The sequence below is a fragment of the Lemur catta genome, chromosome 10, assembly GCF_020740605.2.
Source record: "Lemur catta isolate mLemCat1 chromosome 10, mLemCat1.pri, whole genome shotgun sequence".
Classification (NCBI taxonomy): Eukaryota; Metazoa; Chordata; class Mammalia; order Primates; family Lemuridae; genus Lemur; species Lemur catta.
This window is the reverse complement of record NC_059137.1, coordinates 74,189,739-74,209,638: the sequence shown is the minus strand read 5'-3', so window position 1 is coordinate 74,209,638 and position 19,900 is coordinate 74,189,739. Positions and strand designations below refer to the sequence as shown.

General features: G+C 42.6%; 1 protein-coding gene across 12 annotated transcripts in view; it reads right to left on the bottom strand.

Annotated features, from left to right (window-relative positions):
- TLE4 (TLE family member 4, transcriptional corepressor) overlaps positions 1-15,008 on the bottom strand; it is a 147,284-nt gene extending 132,276 nt beyond the window's left edge. For 6 of the 12 annotated variants that reach the window (XM_045563466.1, XM_045563467.1, XM_045563474.1 and 3 more), the window contains exons 1-4: positions 14,136-15,008; positions 13,162-13,259; positions 11,983-12,046; positions 10,751-10,795 (exon numbers count right to left, since the gene is read on the bottom strand). In XM_045563466.1, the coding sequence (XP_045419422.1) occupies positions 10,751-10,795; positions 11,983-12,046; positions 13,162-13,259; positions 14,136-14,180 (252 nt within the window). In that variant the 5' untranslated portion in view covers positions 14,181-15,008. Of the gene's footprint in view, positions 1-10,750; positions 10,796-11,982; positions 12,047-13,161; positions 13,260-13,582; positions 13,783-14,135 lie in introns of those variants that run through there. The other 6 variants (XM_045563468.1, XM_045563469.1, XM_045563476.1 and 3 more) reach the window with 3 other exon arrangements.
- Positions 15,009-19,900: the final 4,892 nt, after the last annotated feature.

Sequence of the window (19,900 nt, the reverse complement as noted above, 5' to 3'; positions counted from 1 at the left end):
CACCACCACAGATGGTTCTAGGTGGTGAAACATTGGCAATATTTTAGGTATCTACAACAGCCTAACACTGTTCAAAGTGAGGTTCTTCGAAAAAAACTAAAATAGCTATAAATCTCTTACAAAAATTATCTTAAAACTTAACAAAATGGCATGCCTCTAGTATCAAGCAATGAAAATGGAGTTGGATCTTTTGCTAAAACTGGTCATTTTAAAATCATATGATATTAGGGTTTAAAGGTATCTTAGATATAAATCATCTGGGAATGAATCCAACCAATCCTAAATTTTAAAAATGCTAATTACCAGCCCAAGGACCTGTAGTAGACTGGATAAGAACTCCCAACCTCTGATTGCCTACCTAGGCCTTTTTCTGCTCATTATAAAGCCAAGTCCTCCCTACGGGCTGGGAAACATTGTTCACTGTAAGGCACAGTTTACAGACATGCTTTACTTCAAGCCAGAGAAAATGACATCTACAATGGATTCTGGAAGGGTAACTAATCCCAGGCGCTAATTACACAACAGGTAATAAACAACTATATATCCCCTTGCACATCTTTGGAAGAAAATTACTGGATCACATTATAATTCATACAATTTCAGAAGTCATATGATTAAATTTCTAATATATGCCAAAAGTACAAAAACTGATCACTTTACATATATCATTTCATATATATATATATATATATATATATATATATATATAGAACTGATATTATATAATATAAAATACCACGGATATTACTTTATTTTTTATACATATATATTTTTATATTAAAGATTTTCCAATAACTGCTCTAGTTCTGTGTCAACATAATTTTAGCCTGAATGCTGCCCCTAAGAGAATCACTGAATTGTGGACCAACTACTAATTAATTGTAAAACTTTGTCATTTTACATCAGTGTCTTACTGTATTCATCCACAGGATGGGGAGAATGCTTTATCAACATTATAGGGGTTTACATGAAAAAATGGATGAGAAAGTACTTTGTAAAATATAAAGTACTTTATAAATACACATTTTTACTCCTAGCTCCATTAGGTAATTTTGGATTTAAAAAACTCTGAAAATAAGTCTTAAAAGGGGCTTTCAGAGACTACAAAAGAAACTGACAAGTCAGTCTCGATTTCTGTTCACTGGATCACAGACGGCAACAAACCAATCCCAGTCATTTTAGACCAAAGGAGCTAAAAGAGAATCGAGCCTAATTAGCTAATTTTAAGCTGAGAAAAAAGTACAGCTTTCAGAAGGTAAGGTACTCAGCAGTATCACACAGCTGGTTGCTATAAAGGCCAGAACTAGAATTTGAGGCACTGGACAAACATTTTGGGGGGAGGCAGTAGATAACGCTGGTGGTAGAGTATTCCAAACACAGCCTTTGGAATAAGGCAGAAATAAATCTATCATACCAGCATTCTGACCTTGAGTCAAACCTAGGATCTATTTTACCAGCTGGCTGATCAAGTTATTTAAGCTCTGTCTCAGCCTCATGTAAAATAGAAATGATGATAATACTACAATCTCATAATGTTGCTGTAAGACTAAGTGAAATATTACCTGCAGGATAAATTAAAATTGCTTACTGTTATGATTTCACTTTTAACATTATACCATCTCCACTAATAAAAAAACTAAAATATCTTCAAAGTTCCTTGTCCCTTGAAAAGAACTAGAAGCTTGCTGGTTTTTTTTTTTACTGATCTGGAGGGAAATTAGCTAAACGTACCACAGTATACTTAAAATCAGTATCTCCTCACACTCTTTCAAACCACACGTACACACACCTATTAATAGTAAAAGAATTCTTCAGATACACACTGATTAGCGATAGAGTGATGCTCAAACTGAATTTTAAATTTAGTCAGGAAGAATTCATGTTTTCATCTTTAAAAAGGCAGACTCAACATGCTAAAATACCTATCTTCTATTTTATCCTAATTTGTTCCTCAAAGGTATACCAAGTTCAGTTCCTCCTCTGTGTCATTTTTCTACAAACTTCACTAGAAGACAACACAAGCCTACTAGTATGCTTGAAGATTCAGTATTTGTCATCTATCCTGCAACCCAAATATACCCTCAAAAATATTAAATCACAAATATTCTTAGCTAGCTCTGACTGCAAGTATTCCGTCGTTCACCAAATATTTCATGTGCACCAGCACCTACTATGTGACAGGCACAGTTCTGAACATGAGAAAATAAAAGCTCCTGTTTTCACGGAGCTTGCATTCCAGCAGGAGAGAGGAGACAGGCAATAAACAAATATGTATTTAGTATAGCATAGTGTGCTTGCATAGCACCGTTTAGGAATGCGGGACAGCCAGTTTTATTAAGCGCTAAGCTAAAAGTGGATCTTGGCTTTGTATTTCAATTTGCTGATCCTAGACTCCCTTTGGGCAGGACACAGGCACTGGAAGGAAAGAGGGGAGAAGAGGGAGGAGCTGTACTCAAACACAAACACACAGATCAGATCTCTCGCTAGGGATAACTGTGTAACACTCTTGGGCTGCCAGTAAGCATCACCATGCTCCTCATGTTGCAGAAAGCCAAGAGCATCACAGAAACAAGCATATTATTTGCTGTCTGGAAACAGCATGGTCAGTGAAGAGAGCCCTGGAAGGGAAGTCAAGAAACCTACTATTTCCTCTTCTGCCAGTGACTCTCACTATGCAACCTCCGGGTGCATTCGCTGACCCGAGTGAACTCTGGTATCCCCACCCGAGTGCTGATCCTCCCTGACTGTGACACTGGGCTAGTCTCTTAAGCCCTTAAGCCTCAGTGTCATCTGTTAAAGGAGGCCAGTGGAATGACACTGCTTGGCAAACTGTCGGGTACTCCACTGACAGAAGCTATTTAAATAAATACATGGATCCAAGCTTGCTACCTGCTTTACAGAACATCAGGAAGATTAAGGAGAACATACAAAATCCTAAAGCTCTGTGCAAAGAAAGGGTGTTACAGAGTACTAGTGCTTATAATTTCCACCGTAACTATTCTTTCCAGTTACATTTCCTTGCATTTTCACATTCTGTAATCAAAATCATCCATAGACCTTCAGATGCACAGTAGTTAGAAAGTAAGGATGAACAGAATCCTAATTACAATAATAATAATGAGTGAAATAAGCCTAAGAAATAAGAACGCTAACATCCCTCTTCCTGCCCCCAACCTCTCAGTTGCCTAGGTTGCTTCAAGCGACAGGGCCCTGGAAAGCTCCAAGTGCACCACAGCCTGCCCAGGCTGCAGATGGAGCCTGGTCCTGCACTGGGAGAAAAGTTCTCCTTTCATTGCACAAAACGCAGACGCTCCCTCCACACACAATTCTTGAGGTATTTGTGGGCAAATTCTCAAAAAAAGTGACAAGGTGACCCACTCACCTTGACCCACACACACCATTAGGGTGTCTTCTGCTTCTTTGACAAGCTAGCTAAGAAAAGCCACATCTTGCCCATTGTCCCCCAGATGGAGTAAGGGTTACACACTGCAGCTCTCTCAGGGTACATTCTGGCTCTGTGATATTGAAACAGCAACAGCTTGGCATAAACGCTGGGTCAATTCCAATGAAAACAGAGAGGGTATATAGATTTCTGGTGAAGAATGCCAGCTAAATCCCTCTTTACAGATAGAAAACAACTACCACTGACAGCTGTTACTAAGGCAAAGTCAAAACAGTTCTAACTTTCACTTTTGACTACAACTTCTGAGGCCCTCCACTCCCCCAGTAATAATTTCATAAGCTGTTTGCAGTGCACTTACTTCAAACAAGTCCTAAGCCTTGCAAACTGTCATTACCAGCATACTCAGCTGCCCACGCCTAAATGTGCTGTCTCCTGCTTCTCTCCAACAGCCCAACTTACAAAAATGATAACAGCATGTACAAGACTACTAGATCTGCCACCATTGCTGGAGTGCTGGAGAGTTTTTTAAAGAGAGTATGCAGAGGGATCAAGGAAGGTGCCTTTTAGAAATCACATCCCTTTCCCTCTTTCTCCAGCCACTACATACTTTATAATTGGTCCTGAAGTGATAAACCAGACTATGGAGTCACATCAAAGGCAATAAAAATTTCTTCATTAAAAACCAACACAACTTCTAAACACAGTATTTAACATTTAATTCCTAACCGATTTCCTCTACTTATTCTATAGTGCAAAAGAAAAAGAAAAAAGTGAAATTCTAGGAATGGGAAGACCAAATGAAGAATATGAAGAAAAATGGGCTGGTGCCTATACCATCTCCTTCACTGAGGCTGCAACAGCTCCTAAATAAAGATGCATCTCATCTGTCTGGTCCATTAGTCCAACCCAGCTTGAAATGATACTATCTAGGTACAAAGAACTCTGCCCATAAAAACAACAAATAAATAAAAATAAATAATATCCAGTAGGGATTAAGGGGCAGTGAAAAGAAACTATCCCTTTGTTTGAATGCTGCAAAGAAATTCTTTTAACAGTAAAAGCAAAACATCTGCCTTCATTTAAAAGTTTGAGTTGTGTGTGATTTCCTGCATCTAAGAACCTCTTTCTGAACTACAAAGAGGCCACAAAACATCACATTTTCCTCTCTCAACTTCCCCCTTCAAAAGCTCACAAGATGGTGATTAACAAACAGCCCCTTGTCTTGAGGCATAGTCTTACAAGCCACTAGGAAAAGATAAAAGTTAAACAGAAGAGCAAGTTTGTAAACAAATGAGAAATAGGTTGCCTAGGGAGGAAGCACATTCCATCTTGATAAGCAAGCAGCTCTGCTGGCCCATATGTGGGAGACTCCAAGTGAAAGCGACCCTTACTCTCTCACCCACTGAAAGCAGTCTGGATGGAGCCCCAGGCTAAGCCTTGCAGCCCTGGCCTCTAGGCAGCTGCAGAGAATCCCCTCCAACCTCAAGGGGTTCTGGGCATGAGCCTAAAGTTCAGGGAATCAAGGACAAACTGAAAGATAACCCAGCCTCCCAGGGCTTCTCCATTCCAGGAATGAGCTGGGGTCTGAATCTCCAACTCAATGCAGACCTATCTCCTGGTCCCGGGTAAATTTACCCAAATTCCTGAATCCACCACCTATTACCTTTATCACCTTGTGCAGATCTGACCCTGTTTAATCACCTTTTGATTGGACATAATCCCTTTCTTAGGATCACTGTGAGACAGATAAAAATTTTGGCAATGCGCCCACATTAGTGGCAAGCACATGCCAGATATATAATAAATGTGCACTTCCATCAGAAGGAAATCCCAATTCCATTCCACAGTCACTGCTTTAGGTGAAAAATCTACAGATATTCTCCTTTAGTAGCTCAAAAGAAAAATTAAGAATCCAACATGTGAGAAGGGAAAAAGGAAAAACACACAGTATTCAGAAAACACTCCCCCTAACACATACACATACCCTAACACAGGGGTCTCCAACCTATGGTGCACTGTATAATTATTTCATTACATATTATAATGTCATAATAATAGAAATAAAGTGCACAATAAATGTAATGTGCTTGAATCATCCTGAAACCATCCCCCCACTTCCCAGTCCATGGAAAAATTGTCTTCCATGAAAACGGTGCCTGGTGCCAAAAAGGTTGGGGACCGCTGCCCTCACAGGTTAAATTCCATCCTCCTGATCTGCTTCTCTTGCAGGTGCTCTGACAAGTAAAAGACAGCTCACTGGGTCCTGCCCAAGGTGCTGCCACCTGGTTATCAACTGCCCAAATGCTAGACCCTCAGACAGTTTTGGAAAAAATATTAATTTAAAATCTACATACATCTAACTTTAATCAATAAGAGTAAAGTGAAGTTGGCCCCCTATCCCAAAACGTCCAAATCAGAGAGGTAAAGATAAAAAAAAAAAAAAAAAAAAAAAAAACAACTCCATTCTTTTTAACATTAATTATGGAATATCATCAACGATAAGTAATGTTAAATTAGAAAAGGTGGCTTTAAACCTTAATGAAAAACAAAAACACAAGGACCCCCCCCACACACACAATTTCCTTCTAATTATATCTTAAGTTTATGCAGTCATCAAAATTTCACTGATAATCACTTTTTGTGATTTTCCAGTCCAGTAATAGCCACCCACTGCTCAGCCCCTTTAGATTATTATTTCCTAATGTTTACAGAGCAAATGAAAGTTCTGTCAGCAAAATTTTCATTGGTTTATTAGTTACTTTCTGTTAGAACACCCCACCTTTGATTATGGTTCCCTTTCATTATTATACAAGAGTTTAAACACACCCATTTCTGGAAAAAAAAATGTCACCATAAAAGATTACAACAGACTCATTTTTGACTACATACTCAAAACACCTACTCCTCCATCTACTCTTCCAAATCTAAGCATGTACTGGTAATGTTCAAAAAAAAGTTATATTAAGAGAAATCTGATCTAAACAGAACTTTAAACAAATCCCATTGCAAGCAGTATCCTCTGATAAATTTACTGCACCCTAGAATCAAGTACACTCAAGGCTAGAATGTCATGCCAGTCATATATTACTTCAACCTCAATAAATCTCTTCTTACTCTCCAAATCTGAGGCTGCTTTCTAAAATAGTTCACTAAAAAGCACCAACCTAATTAACAACAGCTTCCTCTGCAACAGTGGCCTTGATTTCACTTATTTACACATTAACTGCAGCCTCCTTTTGGCCAATCCAGTCTATTCTCTGTACCATGCCGAGCCTTTTATCTGCCCTGGACAGCATTTTCTCCAGCAGATGAAGTAGATGCCGATTGATTTGCTGTCGAGCATGGTAAATTAATAGCAACAAATTGCTGAGGGCCCGTCTCGCTGCTCCACCATGCTTCGGCAGTTTTGCTTTATTTGCTCCATGATGGGCAGCAGTCGGCCTCTTCAAGTCAATTTCTTCTTAACAACCTGCAATACTTTTCAATGGTGAAAATAGAGCTGTTCCTTGTAAGTCAAAAATCAATATCCTATTGCCCTTAGAAAATGCTAAACAAGCAGTATTGGCAATCCACTTGGTACTAGAGGGTATCAGATATAATGCAAATCCATACTGCTTCCCTCCTTGTAGTTATTACAGTTTGCTAAAAGGTTCCTAATGTCATTTATCATCATTTACCATCGACCAAAGAGGCTATGATTATGATATCCTATCAGTTGGCAAGGCCCTTTCATTTCTATTCAATTAATATTTTAGCAGCACTCAAATGGTTGTGGCCCAAATCTCATAATAAAATTTACATGGCTTGGAGTGAAACATAAGTTTTCTTGCTTTGATTAAAAAAATATGCACGCACACACACATAATAAATACACAGTTTTATATAAATGTTCAGTATTCACTTTTGGATTCTGTGTTGCAGATTTCTAAAATTTTCTAACAATTTCTAAAATTCAAACATTAAAGCTAAATTTTTCTTTAGAAGCAAAGAGACTTTCAGATTACAGAATATTAACTATGAAAAAGTCACAAGAATGTTCTCATTCTCCCCTTTTCAAAATGTGGTATATTCACCTCCATTTATAGTTCCTACAGGTTGGATTCACATACCTATTGCTCCTACTCTACATCCAATATTCACTTTTTAGAGTAATAGCCGCTGCTGTTAAATTCCATCAGGGAGGACTTCTCTAATTGCAGCAATACAAGTGAAGGATGGGAACAAGCAGCATTTAGTAATTGTATCAACTGCATACATCATCCCATACTGCCCTCAGTCACTGGCCCATTTAGAAGCCACACTGGATTTTTAAAGAACAATAATCAGCAAAAAAAAAAATAACAACTAAACCCTGGGCCCACTGTCCCATCCAAAACAAAAAAACAAAAACTCCACACTTGGGAAAATCCTTAGGGAATAAAGGCCAATGTTCTTCCATTTTTAAAAATTCCATTTTGAAGACATCACAGTAACATATGTGCCATTTCTAACCATGTCCTATTTGTCATCTTTACTTTTGTGCTGGAACTTGAGACACAGTGGCAAAGCATTAGTTCCCATTATAGCCTAGAACACTTCATCCTAACTTCTGTGGGCTTTTTTTCCAGCTTCATCTGCTCACCTCAATCAATCCTACTAAATATTACCAGAAATTAGATTCATATTTTATGCTCCAATTCCATATCATGTCACCAAATTCGCCTTTAAAAAAAAATCCACTAATTCTACCAGACTAATGCTATTTACTCAGTTACCAAAATTTAAATTAATTATGTTCTCAAACATAATTGTTAAAAATTGGCAACATTATGCAGGCTTAATTAAGATTAAATCCAATTTACTAAATGTACTTTAATTGGTACTAATTACATTAGCTTTCATTTCGGAATGACAAATTCCCCATAGGTTTCACTTTATAGTTTTCCATCAGCATCAACACAGGGTGAGTGATGATGAGCATCACACAGAAAGGAGAGGAGGGAGAACAGCCACCTCCCCATCCCGTTTGTCACCGCTTCATACTTTTATCCTTTTATCAATTTGCTAAGTCGCAGAGTCATAACTCCATCACAACCATCATTTTCTGTTCCAATGAAAAATTCCTCTAAAAATAAATACTCTGTGGCTGGCAGCAGCCAAGAAGAACAGGAGCATTAACCAAAAAATACACAAAGGTTTCAAATATCAGGGCCACCAATTACTAGGGTACTTCCAAGGACTCCGGGGACTCCTACTCTTGAACCCTTTGAGACACAAATCTAATAAGTGAATAAGCCTAACCCGATCTTGAGAACTAGGCCCAATTATGCCGCAGGGCAACTTCCCTGCATTATTGCTGCTTTCCATTACAAGGGTATCCAGCGAGTGCATCTGGAAGAGAGGCTAAGAGGAACTAAGGCCGGCTGCCTAGGAAAACAAATAAAGACAGATATGCCTCTGTGCTTAAGGGGGAGAAAGAAAGAAAATATAATAAGTAGGTGGTTTGCAGGGCTGTCTGTATTTCATAATGTGATAAACTGCCCTCAGGATTCTTGATATGATTGAATTTAAAAGCAAGAGAAAAAAAAGGGAAAATGTACTCTTCTCAACTTTAAATGGATGGCATTTGAGGCCAGCTGGACAAGAAGATGACAGAATTATAGAGGTATAAAATGTGTAAAATTAAGGGATCTCACATATCACCTCTCAAAAAAAGAAATACATATACCCAAATACGATCTATGTGCTTCTTAGAAATGTAGACTGTATAAGGAGAACTAGAAACTAAGTGGTTACGGTAAACAAGACACAGAAGAAGGAAAAGTAAAGGGACATTAATCATCTGGTCTAATCTTTAAAAAGACACTAATTAATCTTGGGAGGTGGGGTGAGGACAAAAAAAAAAAAAAGCTATGTACAAGATCCAGACCTAAAATGAAATGTAATAAGGATAATTAACAAACAGTATCACTCATGTAATTTATTCCAATAAGGTAGAGCTAAGGGGAGTCATCCATAAGCTTGAGTGGATTTTGTTTAAGCGGGAGATATTTACATTACTAATCTAAACAGAAATGGCGAAGATGCCAAAATAAGAATTTAACAGGTGGCATTCAAACTATATTATAATGCTAATATTGACATAAGCAAATAGCATACAAAGTAAAATAGTATCTGAAATAAAAAGTCCTCAGTGTAAGTAATGTCTCATTTTTTCCAACTTTTTGTTTTCAAATACTATCCATCCAATTGCCTTTATTGTCTAACGGTCACCTTTTAAAGATCTACTACCTGGCTTACGTTCTGAGCATGTGGTAAATCACTATATTCAAAAAGGAATCTTTAAATACTAATAGCCTAATAATATGTGCTCATTTCATACTTTCTCAACTTAGAAAGTAATGACATCCACCTTGAACATAAATAAGAGATGAAAAGCAGTGAGTTTTCCCTTGTCTTTTTCCCAGCAGGCAAACATATACACGCACCTATTCTGACATGGTTGATGAGACCTGAACCACTTCCACTAGGAGATTACTAAAAATAAATGTTTCCTAGAGGAATTACTATTGCCAAACAATATTTTTCATAAATATATGCTATTCTTCTATCTAGGAAACTTAAGCCAATCCATTTTATTCAGTCTTTTGCAAAAAAAAGAAGGCTGCTTGAGTCATACCTCCCAATGCTTTCTAACTAATCATCATCTTTTTTCTTCCTTTTTTTTTTTTTTTTTTTGCTAAACTAATTACTAGATTTCAAGACCCAGTGTTGAACCTTATCACAGCCTCCTAACAGGCTCATTTACTCTGTACAAATTTTGGAAGTAACGGTTACAGTTCCTGGTTAGACCCAACTAAGTAGCCTCGGGGGACCAGTACAAGGATTTTACATCAATTTCTTTTGTAGCTCCACAGATTTCATTTTGATCCTGCCAGCTCACCCTCTATCCATTCTTTCACACCAAGCCAACGAAGGCTCCACACAATCTACAGTTTTACTTTTTCATATTTTCCAAGAAAAGCTCTTTCATGAGACAAGTTCCAAATGCCCGAAATACACAATGCAACTCTTTCAAAAGAAAAACAAGATATATTTTAAAATTTAGCATCCTGCTTTTGAAAGTGAACAAAGTTTGACATGCATTCAGACTTCTTAAAACAACATTTTAAAATTATTAAAATTAGGATAATATGAAAGAAAGATGGGGAGCTACACATGAAAATAGCAGCATTCTCTCCATTACCCTGTCTTTCAAAATACAGGTAGCCACAAAAATGTGCAGAATAAAATTGCAAACAATTTTCTTTTCAAAGTGTACCAGTATTACTGACTGTCATTTAAAATGGTTATAAAGAAATAACTTACCTGCTTGTGCATTTCTATATTCAACCCATAGGACATTTCATAGTACTGTCAAAGAAGGAAAAGCAATTAAATTCATGCTTTTCATCAAACAATCTCCTAGTTTGTTCAAAATGCCTCAAGTATATTTAAAACAAATAAACACAAAAGCCTCACCTAAACCAAAATATCCATAATACCTATGCCGAATAATCAAGAGGAACACCCAATCACTATATTAAGTCTAATAAATTAGAAGCCTCCTTAAGACACAGATTCTAAAAGAATAACTCAGAATCTAAGAAAAATTAAGTTCAAACACAGTACTCTTAACATTTCCAGTTGTCTTTATAAATCACAAGCAGATGAATCCAGAGTCTGATAAAAATTCAGTACAATATGGACTCTAATTCCTAGGCACAGCGGGCAAGTTAATGGCAAAAACCTGTCTTATACAAATGCTGATGTTTTGAAAGAACAGTTGGGAAAGGTGATGCTACTTAAAAACTCAGTTTCTCATTTGTAGTGTACTGCTCATATTCACATATTCAAAGCAAAAAAGCTTCATAGAAAAATGAATGAATGAGTTACTCTGGAGCCTCTTTGAACAATCAAAAATATGTTTCATAATACTTCCATAAAAGCAGACTGGGTTTTTTAGCCACGAAGTATAACTAGCATTACAGGAATTCTGGCAGAACAAATAAGTTATACAGGAGACTACAACACTCCTCAAACCAATATAACACTATAGAAATTGAAAACACACACACAAATATAAATGTAATAGTAACATAAAGAGGAAAAAATATGAAAATGGGTCTGGTGTCTTCTTATCCATCATTCTTTAAAAAATAAGACACATTAAAATTTTAACAGTACACAGAAAAATTATCTGGTTAAAACTACTTGGAGCAACAGCAATAAAACAAAGAAAACCACTAAAAAAACATTTTGCTTGTGATTAAACAAAACATAAATGAGGTTTTTTTTTCTTCTGTCAATCTGTAAAACAAAGCACAGAAAATCATACCCTATGTGGCTGAACTTTCTGAAAATTCAAATCAAAGCTGGTTGTCAAAGGCAAGTTATAACATCTTAGAATTACAGGTTGCTAATAGACACATTCCCACAACCTCAACTACACTGGTAGAGTGACTGTGATCTATCCTGCAGCCTTTAGCAATTTGAGTGTATTCTTGTTTTTCGTATCCCAAACTAATAGGCACTTTCAATCTGTGACACCGTTTTCTTACCATGACATAATGCCGCTGCATCTCTGTCTTCTCACTGGCGAGTTTCTCACATTCCAGCTTCAGACTGTTTAAGATATAAGATAATCTAAGTACAGCGCAGATCTTAACTTACATCCTTCAATTCCAAACACATATTCTCTCCTCTAAGTCTCACCTACAAACAACAATCCAAATCTACAACACGATCTTAAATAACACCCTCATTACAGAAAGGGAGAAGAGAGAAAGCGGTGATTGGAACCACTGGACTTGCCCTTTCAGTGAGGATCAAATGTGCGGTTTTTTGGTGTTTTTTTTTTTTTTAAAGTAAATAAACCCTCTGGTCAATTTAATGACAGAACTTCATCCAGAATTGAGTATTCATTTAATTCACTTAATAAAACAAGGAAATAAACATCAATAATGACAACACATACAAGCACAAATAAATCCCCCAAAATGTCACAAGGGAGTTTGTTTCTTTAACGATGTAGGAAGAGATTGATGAAAATGTGAATCAGGCATGTCTTATGAATGATGTCTTGTTTTTTTTTTTTTCCCCTCCAAACACACAGACAAGTTGAATACCACCACCCAGGGGCAAAGTGTCGATCAGGTTCAGAGGCTTGTGGTTCATGCATTTATGAAATAAAAATTATGCATCATTAAAAAGCCAGCCAAAGAAAAATGTTTCAAAGGCACTCTAAGAATCGCTCCTGAGACGAAAACATTTTTTCAGTATGAAAGTAATGAAAACGCTCACTTGGACTTCCCAGGGCTTTCAGCTCTTCAGTGGCATGGCAGAAAGAAGGGAGAAGGCATCACGCCCCGAGTAATAAGGAACCAAGGAAGTCAAAAGGCCTCAGAATCTTCCCCACCTTCCATTCTCCTGGCCCCAATAAATCAGTACCTCAAGTTTGGCCTCAGCGTTTCCCAAGTCTTCCCAGTTCCGATTCTTCTGCCTCCTTTTTATTTTAATTTACGGGATAAAAAGAAATGCTTAATTTCTTTACACCTGCCTAAAGGAAAAGAGGCCTTGACTTGCCCTTTCTGCCCGCAGGAAAAAAATGTATCTTTGTGATGGCCCCAAAAAAAACGGGGGGGGTGGGGGGGCGGGGAAGGGTAGGCGTTCGTGTGTGTATGCGGGGGAGAGACGAGAGCTAAGCAAACAGGAGGATCAGCTAAAGTCAATATCGTTACCTGTGGTACTGAGCCTGTAAAAACTGAAACTCTTCCTTAATCCGATCACAGGATTCGGAAATTGTAAATTTAAAGGGTTGAGCAGGCTGATGCGGTGCCTAAAAAACAACAATAAAATATTTAATTAGCCCACATCACAGGCGTAGCAGGCAGATGAGGAAAGCACACCACGCGGCGTTAGCGGGGGAGGGGGCGGTGGGGGGTCACCGCGCTCGCAGGCGAAGAGCGACTGAAACTCTTCCTCCGGCCCCCTCCTCTCGCCCCTCAGCCCGAGCACGGGCCGGTTTCGGGGCGGCGGGGCGCGGCGCGCTCCCGCCCGCAGCCCCGCGCGCCCCGGACCCCGCGGTTTCGAGCCCAGCTCCCGCCCCTGGCCAGCGGCGGGCGCCCAGGGGCCAGCGAGCCGCGCCCACTCCCTCCTCACCCGGAATCGAAACTGGCCCGTCGGGGGGACCCGCGCCATGGTGTCGGGCTGCGGTCAGGCCGGGGGAGGGGGGGGGCGCGGCCGCCACCCTCCCGGCTCGCTCCGGCGCTCGCTCGCCTGCCCCTGGGGCCCGCGGCGCGAGGGGCCGGCGCCCCGCACTTCCCAGCCGCAGCCAGCCCGGCAGCGCCGCCGCCGAGGGCGCCCTCCCCGCCCCGGCGCGGAGTCGCGCCTCCCTCATCGCTCGCCACCCCCCCTCGAGGAGTCGCGGCGCGGGGACCGCGAACGGCTCCACTTGGCTTCCAGGGGCTTCAAAGACAACAATAAGAAAATGGCTACAACTCAATTGCCTCTCGCACCCCCCTCCGAGAGTGCAACCGCGCCGGGGGTGGGGGCTTGGGGGGGGCCGATGGAGGGCGGCGGCTCCAGAGCCGGGCGCCGATTTCGGGCCGCTCTCCACGCCCCTCCGGCCAAAAGACACAACTCGGCGCGCAGGGGGGCGACGCGGGGAATCCCCAGCGCCCGGCGAGCCCGCGCCCGCGCCGCCCGCACTCACCGGGTGTCTGGTCTGCGGGTACATCTTGCTCAGGTCGCGAATCATCCAAACCGATTTACTTGGCTGCGCTAGGCAGAAGCGCGCGGCTCATTGGCTTTAATGGCCCCGAGGAGGAGGCGGCGGCGGCGGCGGCCGGCAGGGTCCGAGGGGAGGCTCGGGCGGTCCCGGCCCCTGCCGGGTCTCGCGTGACGCGGGCGGCAGGAACGCGCGGCGGCGGCGGCGGCTGGGTGCCGGCGGCCGGGCCGCTCCGCATTCCCCGCGGGCGTCACTGGCCCGCCGCGGGCATTGTCCGGCGCGCGTCTCCCGCGGCAACGCTCCGCCGTTCGCTCCGCCGAGGCGCGCCCGCCGAGCCCGGCACCGCGGCCGCCGCTCCCCCGGCCGGGAAAGTGCGAGCTCCGCGCCCCACCGCCCGCCGGCAGCGCCGCTCGCTCGCTCTCGTCCCACTCCAAACTTTTTTTTATTTGTCTTTTAATTGGTTGTTATTCCTCCGAATGAATGATCTTTCTTCTTCCCTAAAAGCAAACACAAACTCCTTTGGTTCGGAAGAGGTCTCGGCGGTGCTTTTTGGTTTCTCTGGAGATTTTTTCACTTCACAGCAACGATCTTTTAAAAGGCACCTTTTAGCTTCTTTTACCACATCTCATTTCCTTATTTTTCTTCCTTCCTGTTTTCTTGTCTTTTTTTTTAACCCCAAATTGAAGGGGATTATAAAAATAAAAGAGTGAAACGCTTGCGGCTTTTTTTTTAATTCTCTCTCCTTTCAAACTCTGCGAACACCACCTCAAAATAATATACAAGTGTGTGAGAGGGGGAAGAAAGCAGCCAACAGCCCAAACACCCGCTCAGAACAGCTCTAACAACACGCTCTGTGTAGGTGACTTCTTTGACCAAATTTAGCAGCAGCTAATCATTAACATTCTGATACATATTCACAACCGTCCGCGGAGGGACCGCGGAGCATCCCGGGAGATGTAGTACACCCCCGGCAACCGTGGCTGAGACTACGGCCAGATTGACTACAATCACCAGCGGGCCACGCGACTGCTCTGGGGCGCTCTCCAAGCGCCCCGCCCACTCTCGGCGCGGTAGGCGTCTCCAGCAACCAATCAGAGATGGCTGAACATTAATCGCCGTTCTGTGTTACTGCCCATCATTTCACCGCTGACAAATGGCAAGCTACGGGGGAGGAGCCAACTGGGCTGAAACCCACGTGGGGGCCGGGCGTCGCCCGTGGCTCCGACCAATGAACGAAACGGAATGGGGTTGGCGGAGGCGGGGCAGAGATGGCCCGCCCAAGGCGGAGCGTTGCCTTGGCTGACGTTCCTTAGCGGGAGCGTTCGAACCGGGGAAACATTTGTTCAGCTGTCAATCAAAGTAACGTGGGGCTGGGAGAAGCGGCTGCTGCTGCTGTTGCTGCTGCCCTGGCTGCATCTTCAGAACTAGGTGTTGGTGGCGGTGGTGGCGGCAAAATAAAGGGGGTGGAGGGGGCGGTGAGCCTGGAGGCTGGTCAGAAGATCATCCAAGTCTGGTCCTCCCACCCATCCCCCTCCCAACCCAAACACCCTCGGCCCCTAGCTTGGCGGCCGCGCCAGGAATGCGGACTAATTAGGGTCCAATGTCTCCTTAAAGAGACAAGCTCGGCCTTGTGTAACGCGCCGAAACCCCTGTTGAGACAAGAGAGGGAGGATCAAGCTGATCCCACTTCGTTCGGTTCACATCAATTTTACGCGCCGCTGGAGCCGGCATAATTTTCCGTGTGAACGCGGACTCGGGCCCCTGTTCTTGTTTAGAGCCGGAGATGGAGTCGCGAGGTGCCGGCCGGGGCTGAGGCCGCCGGGGTGGGCGGGGAGCACGTCCCTCCGAGCCTCGAGGGGGCTGTGATTGCCGTTTAACCCCGAAGCGGGGCCGCCTCCCCCCAGGTAACTCGTGAAGAAAGCCGTCCGGACGCTCCAGCTAGGGGTCGTGGGGGCGTAACCGTGGGGTCTTCGGGTGCGGCCGAAGGCCCGGGGGCGGGAGTCACTGGATTTCCAAAGAAACCTTGCGAAGGGGGCCACGCAAACCCTGCAGACAGTCGGTCCTAATCGGAACAGGCCAGCAGGGTGCCTGTTCCCGGCACTGGGAATAAAACGCCCCTGCATGGGCCGGGACGTTCCCTGCCCCAGATCAGTACGAATGCTGCCCCTGTTCCCGCTTTTTGGAGGAACAAATCAAGTTTATTCTGGTTGGAGCCGAGCTGGGGGCCACGCAGGCCCCGAGGGACAGCGGGAAGGTGGGGAAGGCCCTGGCGGCAGAGGCTGGGGAAGGAGGGATCGGGGCAGCATAGTGGGGGAGGGGGGGTTTCTCTATGGAAGGGGCCCCGGGAAAGGGGGCGGCCGGGCTGTCAGCAGCCCCTCCATCCTTAGTCCCAATGCAGCTGGGGCAACTCTTCGATTCAAGGGGAGGCCGCGGGGGCCCGCAGCCTTCGCTAGCGAGCCTCTTACCTTTAGGGCTGGGGATTCGAGAAAAATAAAAAAAGAGGGTTGGCTAACGAACGGTCTGGGACTGGGTTTTAGACATTCATCTCTAAGAGTCTTTTGCCTCCTCTAACTTGAGATGTTGGCCGAGATGGTGCTGTTGGTTCAGCGTTAGTTGAAAACTACTCTTAATGATATCCCTTTCAGTGGATGAATCAATAACTTGTCTAACCTAGCAGGTTCTGTGACCCTCCTTCCATTCTGGCAACTGTGGAGGGCTGGTGCGAAAAAAGGCTATGGTGATCTTCACCTGCCTCTAGTTTCATACTAAAAACTCAGAACTAGAGTTCACAGAATGTTCCAATTCAGGAAATAGTTTCACCTCCATTCCCAAAATAAGAGGATGGAGAACTACTTTGGCAGTTTTCTAAACCTCTGCTGTCCATGCCTAGCCACATGTGGCAGTTGAACACTCGAAATGTGGCTAGTCCAAAATGAGATATCCTGTAAGTACACATATACATGAGATTTCAAAGACTTGATTGAAAAAAAGGAAGTGAAGTAGCTCAATAATTTATAATGATTACATATTAAAATTATATTTTGAATAAATCAGTCGAACAAAATATACTACTGAAATTCATTCTGCCTGTTTCTATTTATTTATTTATGAGAAGAGGGTCTCCCTATATTGCCCAGGCTGGCCTCAAACTCCTGGGCTCAAGCAATTCTCGCACCTCAGTCTGCCCAGTACTGGAACTACAGGCAGACACCACTGCATCCAGCTTCTTTTTACTTTTTTAGCCTGGTTCCTAGAAAATTTAAAATTACATGAGTCACATATTTCCATTGGACAGCACTGTTCTGAAGTATTCTTAAGAATCAAAAGTTTTCATTTGCGTGATACAATTTCTACACTAACAGTGAATTCTCTAAGAACACCACCAGCCACCACTCCTTATTCTAAGGTAGGTTATTTGCTCCCACTGGAGCTTTTCAATAGTTTGTGACATTACCAATGATGCCTCTGCAGGAAATTCCATGTTCTCTATTTTAGCAAGAATGTTAGCAGGTTCGCTAAGAACAGACAGTTGGTTGTGTTCACAGTTGCACTCCAAATGCCCAGAATGTCTGGCATCATCATCTGATAGTTGGTGCTCAGTAAATATTTGTTGATGGCACTAATCAGTGAACACCACATCACATTCATATATTAATAGAAATTTTCTGTATCATTTAGGTCATATTTATTGAAATTCTGTGCAGTTTTTTCCCAGGACAGAAAACAAGAATTCTAACCATAGAACCTGAAGAACTATTGAAAGTGTCAGTGGACAAAGAGGAAACTTTACTCTGTTAGGAAATATCAAATAGCTTGTAGCAGGGACCTTTCTTCTAATGTCTCTTGACAGTTTGTGTCAACAGAGTAGTGCCTAAAGAAATCAGGATGTTTCTTTATTTTTATTAAGTATAGTTTTAAAGTATAGCCCCTTGGATATGTTTCACATTCTGGCCATGTGGCAGATCTACATAACTCATGGCAATGTCTCGGAAAGATGCCAAGTGAAGCAACTGGTGGCCCAGCCCTGGCCTCAACACGGAGAGTGAGTGGGGCTCATGGCTGCTTTTGTTTTCTCTTCTCTCTGCCTTCTCTCATTGCACTTCTCACAAACTGTTGAGCCAAGCTGTGATGTTATTTGGGGGCTTGTCTAGCACAGAGTAGAGGGCTCCAGAATTCATGTGGGAGAGGCTCAGCAGCAGCATTCATACTGGATGCTAGGCCTGGAACGTCTCATTTTGAAGTGACATATGTCAGGCATACTTTTCACTTAGGTTAGATGTAAATTATTTATTACTTCGAATACGTATTGAATACCTACTATGTGCTAGAATATGGCAATTTAGTAATAAATACGGCTATTATTGATTTATTGCCTCCTAGTTCCAAATTCATACCTATTGCCTGCTCAGGGAAAATGGATCTGGGCCCCTTAAATATTTTCCTGCTGATACAAAAACTTTGTCTATAGATGGCGCTGAAGAGACATTGCAGGAGGAAAGGGTTTTGCTTCCTGGTTCTGGTGTGTGTGATGGGCAGGTTCCTACCGCAGAGGTAGCAAGCTGCAGCACCCAGCAGCCAGCACCTTCCTCCAGAACCCCACTTAGGTGGTTTGGAAGCAAATGCTTCTAATGAGACACCTCCCTGAACAGCTTTCCCTGGAATCCCAGAGAATGGATTTCCAGCCAGTTCTGAAGTGTGGATTTCTGGCAAGTTTCAGATGCCAAATTTCCAGCAGGGAGGATCCATCTGCTATTCAGAGAGCTACAGCTGTGCCCTCTCCATAATGTCTGGATCACAGTACTATGAAGGTGTGACTGGAGTGGTAGAACCAGTTCAGATGGGAAGCCTAGAAAGCTTCTCAGAGGAAGTGACATTTAAGCCCAGGCCTGAAAGCCAAAAAAGAACCAGCCAACGCAAAAATCACTGAAAAGCAAATTTCAGGTGTATGTAAATGCCCCAGTTTGGTAAGTATTGGTGAATGTGATTTTTAAAAGACTCATACATGCTATAATAAATATGAGATTAAGTCATGGCCATATCCATGGGTCCTAGTCACATTGAACTTCTTATGCCTAATAAAGGCATTCATTTTCTATTCTGAGTGCAATGGAAAGCCACTGTGGAGGGAGAAAGATTCATAAGCAGATAGTGACAGGATCATTGCAAATCTCAAAGTGGTCCTAAAGTGCCCACATTCAGACTTGACCTAAGATTAAGAAAGCATCCTTTTCCATATTATCTGGGGACAGCTGATGAAGAGTATAGAGACACACACTAGCCTTCCCACACAACCTCCCATTGGCACCGTCACTGCTTCACTGCCACTAATGAGTGATGGGTAAATTTTAATTTGAATAAAGTCCAAGTATGCAGTTCAGAAATACTGAGCTATGCTTTGACTATACAACTAGAACAGCAACGATCATAGAGAATCAAGGGCATGCAGATCCATTTCTAGATCATTACTTGCTCAGTAAGTCAACTTGCCATCACCCTTCCCTGTATAAGATGGAGGTAACTGTACAGCATACTCCTTATTTTTAATGATTTAGTATATATGTCAGAATACAACATTTCTAAACTTGTCTGGTGAGACAGAGCTTTATCTTTGCCAGCTGCCTCTACTGAGTGGTAGAGACTGCCAAGCCTTTGTGCTGGGATGACCCTTCTTGGTGGATAAAAAGCAAGCGGGCACCCATTGCTTATTTTAGAGGGGGAGGAGACTTGGCTTGGGAGTAGGGTGGAAAAAT